This window comes from Lolium rigidum, chromosome 6 (assembly GCF_022539505.1).
Source record: "Lolium rigidum isolate FL_2022 chromosome 6, APGP_CSIRO_Lrig_0.1, whole genome shotgun sequence".
Classification (NCBI taxonomy): Eukaryota; Viridiplantae; Streptophyta; class Magnoliopsida; order Poales; family Poaceae; genus Lolium; species Lolium rigidum.
Genome location: NC_061513.1, coordinates 44852183 through 44861046, shown reverse-complemented (window position 1 = coordinate 44861046; position 8864 = coordinate 44852183). Strand labels below are relative to the sequence as shown.

Here is an 8864-nt window from a genome sequence, read left to right as displayed (position 1 = left end):
TTATGAGAATTTTAACTGTTGTTGAATGCTTATGCATTAAAGAGGAGTCCATTATCTGTTGTCTATGTTGTCCCGGTATGGATGTCTAAGTTGAGAATAATCGAAAGCGAGAAATCCAATGCGAGCTTTCTCCTTAGACCTTTGTACGAACGGCATAGAGGTACCCCTTTGTGACACTTGGTTGAAACATATGCTATGCTATGATAATCCATGATAATCCAAGCTAATTAGGACAAGGTGCGAGCACTATTGGTATACTATGCATGAGGCTTGCAACTTATAGGATATATTATACATAACACATATGATTTATTACTACCGTTGACAAAATTGTTTCTTGTTTTCAAAATAAAAGCTCTAGCACAAATATAGTAATCCATGCTTCCCTCTGCGAAGGGCCTTTCTTCTACTTTATTGTTGAGTCAGTTTACCTACTTCTTTCTATCTTAGAAGCAAACACTTGTGTCAACTGTGTGCATTGATTCTTACATGTTTACCTATTGCACTTGTTATATTACTTTGTGTTGACAATTATCTATGAGATATACATGTTGAAGTTGAAAGCAACCGCTGAAACTTATATCTTCCTTTGTGTTGCTTCAATGCTTTTACTTTGAATCTATTGCTTTATGAGTAACTCTTATGCAAGTCTTATTGATGCTTGTCTTGAAAGTATTATTCATGAAAAGTCTTTGCTATATGATTCATTCGTTTACTCATTGTCTTTGCCATTGCTTCGAATCGCTGCATTCATCTCATATGCTTTACAATAGTATGATCAAGATTATGATAGCATGTCACTTCGGAAATTATCTTTGTTATCGTTTACCTACTCGAGGGCGAGTAGGAACTAAGCTTGGGGATGCTTGATACGTCTCAAACGGATCTATAATTTCTTATGTTCCATGCTACTTTTATGATGATACTCACATGTTTTATACACATTATATGTCATTATTATGCATTTTTCGGCACTAACCTATTGACGAGATGCCGAAGAGCCAGTTGTTGTTTTCTGCTATTTTTGGTTTCAGAAATCCTAGTAAGGAAATATTCTCGGAATTGGACGAAATCAACGCCCAGGGGCCTATTTTTCCACGAAGCTTCCAGAAGACCGGAGGAGATACGAAGTGGGGCCACGGGGCGCCGCCACACTAGGGCGGCGCGGCCTAGAGGGGGCCCGCGCGGCCCTAGCGTGTGGGGCCCCCGTGACGCCTCCCCGACCTGCCCTTCCGCCTACTTAAAGCCTTCGTCGCGAAAACCCCCGACACCGAGAGCCACGATACGGAAAACCTTCCAGAGACGCCGCCGCCAATCCCATCTCGGGGATTCAGAGATCGCCTCCGCACCCCGTCGGGAGAGGGGAATCATCTCCCGGAGGTCTCTTCATCGCCATGATCGCCTCCGGATCGATGTGTGAGTAGTCCACCCCTGGACTATGGGTCCATAGCATTAGCTAGATGGTTGTCTTCTCCTAATTGTGCTATCATGTTAGATCTTGTGAGCTGCCTATCATGATCAAGATCATCTATTTGTAATCCTACATGTTGTGTTTGTTGGGATCCGATGAATATTGAATACTATGTCAAGTTGATTATCAATCTATCATATATGTTGTTTATGTTCTTGCATGCTCTCCGTTGCTAGTAGAGGCTCGGCCAAGTTGATACTTGTGACTCCAAGAGGGAGTATTTATGCTCGATAGTGGGTTCATGCCTCCATTGAATCTGGGACAGTGATAGAAAGTTCAAAGGTTGTGGATGTGCTGTTGCCACTAGGGATAAAACATCGATGCTTTGTCTAAGGACATTTGTGTTGATTACATTACGCACCATACTTAATGCAATTGTCTGTTGTTTGCAACTTAATACTGGAGGGGGTTCGGATGATAACCTGAAGGTGGACTTTTTAGGCATAGATGCATGCCGGATAGCGGTCTATGTACTTTGTCGTAATGCCCCGATTAAATCTCATAGTACTCATCGTGATATATGTATGTGCATTGTTATGCCTTCTTTATTTGTCAATTGCCCAACCGTAATTTGTTCACCCAACATGCTATTTATCTTATGGGAGAGACACCACTAGTGAACTCGTGGACCCCGGTCCATTCTTTACATCTGAAATACAATCTACCGTAATACTTGTTCTTTATCGTTCTTCGCAAACAAACATCATCCTCCACACTATACATCTAATCCTTTGTTTTCAGCAAGCCGGTGAGATTGACAACCTCACTGTTACGTTGGGGCAAAGTACTTTGATTGTGTTGTGCAGGTTCCACGTTGGCACCGGAATCCCTGGTGTTGCGCCGCACTACACTCAGCCACCAACAACCTTCACGTGTTTCTTGACTCCTACTGGTTCGATAACCTTGGTTTCTTACTGAGGGAAAAATTATCGCTGTACACATCACACCTTCCTCTTGGGGTTCCCAACGAATGTGTGCCTTACACGCCATCAGGCGCCAAGGCTAACAAGTCCACCCCCCTCCGGTGGTGGTGGTGGCAGTGGTGGTGGTGGTGGTTCATCTACACCTACTTCACGTCAGCCGACGCCGCCCCCCAATCCACCTCCAGCGGGTAAGCAGACGCCGCCCCCAAGTCCGCCTCCGGCGGGTAAGCCGACGCCGCCCCCCTATCCACCTCCGGCGAAGAAGCAGAAGCAGTCCTGGACTATTAACCCGGACCCTTATGTACCTAAAACCACAAAGGTACCGGAGCCATCACTGAAGCCTCTCCCCACAAGGCATTGGGAACGTAGTGCCGAGGAAGTAGACGCGGTCGCGGCTGCTCACCATGAGAAATGGAGGGCGGAAACGAAGGCGAAAAGAGAGCCCGAGCCCAAGCCAGTATTTTCTGAGAAGGAAAAGAAGTGGGCTAAGTCATTTTTGAGCACACCGTCCCAAGCCGAGAAGAATATGCCTGACGACTATGGACGTGAACTTCGTAAGCAAGCAGGCATATTGAAGGAGAAGAAAGACTTGGCGGAGAAGCAGCAGAAGAAAGCCTTGGAGGAGGCCGAGAAAGAAGAAAGTAAAAAAGGCGGGAAACAAGTTGCCCAGCTCGGGGAACAAAGTAAACAATCGATCCCCCCGCTCATAGTGAAAGCCGCCGGTCCGGATGATGAACTAATGGACCCCGCTATCATAGCAGCTGCGGCAGCACAGGGAATGACTGTAACGGGTGCCAGAGAACAAGCGGCCGAGTTCGGTATGACTCTTCATGCAGTGTTAGGCCTTGAGGAGGCGCCAATGAGTGAGGTAGCAATTACATATGTGCCGAATGGGCCTCTCGTCGAGCCTGCGCAGGAAGAGGATCTACCTCCACAAATGAAAAATCTGCTACGTTGGTACAAGGGTTACATAAAAACTAACGCCGGCAAAGAATATATTTATGCGGAAGTTAGACATGAGTATCACTTCAAACATTACTATGTAACAGTTCATATGAGTGAATTGTTCCAGACTGTTCAATCTGCGCGAGCTCGACAAATCTATCATCAGTTGCTACGTTCTGTAAGTGATTTATTTCTACCTCATCTCGTTCATTGCCTGCACTATATATATTGTCCTAACTATATTGTTGTGTACGCTATTATGCAGAATGAAGATTCGGGAAATGCGAATAAGGAACATCCATGATGTTGGGTTCATTGACCCACAAATCATTAATAGGTGTTAGAACAACACCCCGCCGACGTGGAGCAAGACCTGTGGCTTTTTCTTACAAAGCAGCAACTCAAAAGTGAAATTCTATTTCCTTACCATTTTGGGTGAGTGTTTCTGTCTTGAGCATATTCTCTTTTGTTTACTCCATGCATGGTATGTCTAATCGATGAGTTATGCATGACTGTGCATGTATCGTGTCCGCAGGTTCCACTGGATTCTGCTAGTAATTGAATTTCACACCTCCAGAGTTCTCATCATGGACTCTCTGAATATGGATCGAAAGCTTTGGGTCAACATGAGAAGAATGCTGCAAAAGTAATTATTTTCATTCATTTCCGCTCTATATCGATCGGCCTCTTTCGTTCATTTCCTAATATCAAGTAACTAATAACTCTCTCTTGTTCATTTAATTTTCTTTGCCTCGTAGGGTTTGGAGACGGTTCACAGATGAAACGGTCGGTGAATTTCAAAAAGAGCTAGACTTTAGAAGGTCACTGACTGGGGATATTTAGCCACCGGGGACCAATCTATGTGGATACTATGTTTGTGAGTTCATCCGGAGATACACCTCTGAGCGGAAGCCGTCGGATAACAACGTCAAGAGGAATAACTTCCGAAAGACGCTTAGTCCAGAAGCTCGCTTCCGACCAATTTAAGAGGAACTAGCAGGATTTTTCATGAGGGAAGTCCTCCATCCTAAAGGAGAACACTATTACGAGGACGTAGAACTTCTGATGCCGTAAATTATGTATGGAAACTTGTTCAAAATTGTATATGGTCATCCGATATTGAATATATATTGTATATTCCTCTTGAATTCTTCTTGGTTCTAATTTCTAATTTGTTTGAAATTGTACATTCATATGCATGTATATAGTACCGTAGAATATGTGTACTGAAATAAAACACAAAATAAAATATAAAATATAAAACACAAAATAAAATATAAAAGAAATAAAACAATACAAATTAAAAAGAAACCAGATTTAGGGGGGGCCTTTAGTCGCGGTTGGCCAGGAGAACCACGACTAAAGGTCCTCCGCCCTGACGCTCGCCTGCCGCCCACGTGAACGGGACTTTAGTCGCGGTTCGTAAGGAACCGCGACTAAAGGGGAGCCTTTAGTCGCGTATATTTAATCCTGGTTGCGCAACCGATATTAATGGAGGTTGCGAACCGGGATTAAATGCCCTTTTTCTACCAGTGACCATTGTAACCTACGACCTCTGTTAGAAAATACGTGACTCATCTTTATCTAGATACAAATATATCTGCACACTAAAATAAATCTAGATACATATAAATCTACAGTAAGCTAAGCTACATATTTTCAGACGGAGTACAATTAGATGAAAGAGAGTACTAGTATCGAAAAATCTTGAAACAACTTACTATACTCTACTCCCACTAAGCTCAATATTCTTCACCAAAAAAATTACGATTCCCGTGCATACTAGATATGTTATTTAAAAAAAAATCCAAACGTTTTTTTAAGCTCCTAAATATTGTGAAAAGAACGAAGATGTATTCTACAAGTGTAAAATTTTAGTATGAAATAGGTTGTGGTCTTGGCTACACAAAAGTGGATTGTGAAAACTGTCAGTTAATAAATAATGTAATATTCACGTTTCGTTTTGTATGTAGCCTAGAGGATCAAGCATTTAAAAGTACATACACATGTATACATAAAATTCTCCGTAACATTTTTCAAAACTTTTCAACAATATCATTTTCTTATATTTTAAAAATATCGGGCTCTATGAAGACTGAGCCCAAACGCCACACCCGATTGTCCATCATTGTCCAATAAACAACTATATTATATGAGTTGAGTGGGTGGAACATGAAAAAAAAGAGGAATTGTGGAACAATCAGTATGGGAGCGAAAAAGATGTGGCCACATCCAGGGCGAAGGTCACGTGGAGCTTCACGATGTGCCCCAAATCAGCTGCGTCGGACCAGTAGCCGCCAATCATTGCCCTTATTTGGAGGAAACTTTCCCAACTAGACCATCCCCGAGATCATGTTGATTTTAGCATTGTTTCTTTGGGTTGCTGGCCAGAATAAATTTTTTTTACCATTTGTGTTTGTCGGATTTGCTTTGCCGAAGCCTGAGTGATACCTTGAAATGGTTTCTGTCGTTAGAGTTGTTCTTTTCACGAGTAGAACCCTGGCATTAAGAGAAATATCGAATAATACGAAGCATGTTGATAAAAACGAAAATTACAACGATATCCTTGAGATGCTCTTCGTCTTCAACCTCTAGAGCGTGTCGACGGCGAGCAGCCGCTGCCGCTCCTCCCTGAGTCAGCCCGACGTAGTTGGTTGTTGACAGGAATGAAGTTGTCGAACGGGTTAAGCAGACCACATCAGTCTCCTCCTAGAGACGAAGAAAAAAGAATCGCCGTCGATGAAGCGCCACGAAGATCCGGGGATCCCCCAAGCTAGAAGAAATCCTTGAGAAACACACCACTCCCAAAACCATCTCGACGTCACCCTCGAGATGGAGGTGAAGCCGGGAAGACTTTATTAAAAAACCTCCGCCACCACCGCCTGAGCGGCACCACACCAAAGCTTAACCATAAAACCGAAAAAACGGAGTCGTCCTGCTGACTTGGACCGAGATTCACCCAGCTTCCATGGCCCGGAGGTCACAGAATTGGGGCAGACCATCGGCAGCCGGAAAACATAATCACTCCTTGATTGCCTCTGGAGACGTACCGGTTGAGGAGGCATGTTCTTCTAGAGTTACTCTTATTACCTGGTGCCTAAATAAGGGCGTGGCTTGGGTTGCTCACGTCGTGTGGTCGAAGATATCATTTCCCTTGCCCGTGAGTCGTGACGGAGGACCCCGTCGATCAGCTATGGAGCCAGCATGGCAGCACTGGAGAAGAACGGAGCTCACCATGTCGATCGCTACCAGCCGAAACGTATAATTTGGTAGGACCCGATCAATGGCACTGTATCCGCCCGCGCGCGCGCCGTCCTCAGTCCTGACCACCATCACCGTGCATGCATCCGATCCAGCACGACGCCTCTCTATCCCGTGCAGGCACCTACAGTACAGACCTGCACGCCGGCCAATCGCGTGACACGAGCACGAGCGTGCACGCGCTACGGCGAGCCAGAGTTTATGGTCGAGGCTCGGGGACACATTCGCCCAGAGCGCTGGGCTGCCGGTTACGGCGAAGCGATCGAAACGTAGCAGAAAAGTTGGCCATGCGCGCGGCCGCGGTGAGCGAGCGAGCGATTTCTCTAGGCAAGCCACATGCGCGCCGCGCGCGGCCACCGAGGACGCGACGACGACGAGAGGCTAATCGAGGAGTAAACTAGTGGCAGTATCGGCATCGAGCAGGTAAAACCAAGCAGGAACCCAACAAAAGAAAGGAAATCCCCGGGAAACGAAAAAGTATCATGTCTCGCAGCTAGTTACACAAGAGAATCGCTCCATATCTCAACTCTGACTCTGACTGACCGGAAGACAATCCAAAAGATATCGACGAGAGACCCGGCCGGACAGCGTCTCGTGACGACCGACCCGGCAGCATTTGGCTTAATCACGCCTCGTGACGCGCGCCCCCGCCCCCGTCACGCTAGCTGTAGTGGCGGTGGCGCCGCTGGGCGGTGCTGGTACCACCACTACCGCTCGTGCTTGCAGACGCGGCAGTGGTTGTGCCGGCGGCGGACGTCTGCGCGGCCATGGCGAGCTCGAACTGCCGGGCCGAGAGCGCCGGCTGCTGCGCCTGCGCCGGCGGAGGAGCTGCGCCGGATGATGATGAGGTTGACGCGGCGGCGTCTGGCGGAGGGTTAGGGGCGGCGCGGTTCCATGAGCGGAGGCTGGTGGTGGTGCTGGTGCTGCCGTCCCAGCCGATGTGCGCGACGTGCTTGACGTCCGTGGGCAGGCCGATCACCATCTCCTGCTCATCTTCCTCATCATCCTCCTCGTCGTGTACGGCGAAGATCTGGTGGGACAGGTTCTTGAACCCGCGCAGCAGCCGCGCCACCAGCGACAGCGACTCGCCCTTCCCCGGCGGCTTCCTCTCGCCGCCTCCCGCCGAGGTCACCTCCCCTGCGCCAGCACCTAGGGTCGACATCAACATAGGTCATCGATGAGACAGAGAGAAGAACGTGAGAAGATGGAGAAGACGACTGGCAGCGTGCTTACCTTGTGGCTTGCTTGATTGGACGACGTCGACGCTGGAGGCGGAGCGGCAGGTGGAGGAGAAGGGGATGACGATGAAGGACGAGCGCTCCTTGCGGCCGCGCGGCTGCTGCTCCCTGCTGCTCATGGCCGGCCTAACGACCACTGCAGCGTCCAGATTCAATCAACCTCTATGCAAGCAGGAAAGGCAGGCGGCGAATGCGCGAGCTAGAAGCGAGGTGGGAGGGGAGGAGATTGCTGCTGCTGTTAACAGAAGGAAGCGCCCACGGCTTGCCAAGTTTGGTATAGGTCGGGAGGGAGGAAGCTAGAGGCAAACGGGCAAGGCAAAGAAGGTGGCTACTGACCTGCACACTGCAGCTTGGGGAAAGGAGTAGAGAATACTGCTCGCACTTGTAGTTGCAGTAGGGGCAGCCTAGCTACTCCCTAGTCCCTACATTGACATGGTGGTGCAGCCGCGAGCGGTACACGGTTCCAGTCTCAGTGGTGGTACGGGAAAGATGAAGGAGACGGCGAGGAAAAATAATGGGAGGGAGTGGGTTGGGATGGTTGGTAATTTCATACCCACCCCCACCCAGGATCGATAGGACCATTTCCGGCCTTGTGTACAAGACGAGACAGCGAGATACACGGACGGGGTGGATGGATGATGGGGCAGACAGCCACATTGCTGCTACTACACCTGCAATGTGCCGCGCAGAATTTTGGAATTGGAGATGTGTTTGGTACGTATTTCCTTGCTGGCTGGTGCTGGACCAATGCCCAACTGCTTCCCTCTCTCACTGCCCACCACTACTAAACTATTTCTCCGCCCGTATCTCCGCTCCTCACCATATATACATTCGTATCGTACCTGTCTGCCACTCTGTCTGTATGTATGTGCGTACATCGGATCATCGATACGTACGCTTCTACTTTGTACCCTATTGGCTATTTGGCGTACCTTCGTGCCAGCGAGGTGTAGTGTTCGTAGCTTGGTCATCGGCTGTTGTGTAGGCGCGCGTGACTCAATAGTGTCCTTGCCTGCGCGCGTGCGT

At 47.9% G+C, this 8864-nt stretch overlaps 1 protein-coding gene across 1 annotated transcript; it reads right to left on the bottom strand.

Moving 5' to 3' along the window:
• Positions 1-7261: 7261 nt before the first annotated feature.
• On the bottom strand, positions 7262-7973 carry LOC124662542 (CRIB domain-containing protein RIC4-like). The gene is made up of 2 exons (XM_047200366.1): positions 7834-7973; positions 7262-7749 (listed from the first exon to the last, which is right to left on the bottom strand). The coding sequence occupies exons 1-2, from the start codon at positions 7955-7957 to the stop codon at positions 7262-7264; spliced, it is 612 nt and encodes a 203-aa protein (XP_047056322.1). The 5' UTR covers positions 7958-7973.
• Between the last annotated feature and the right edge of the window lie 891 nt (positions 7974-8864).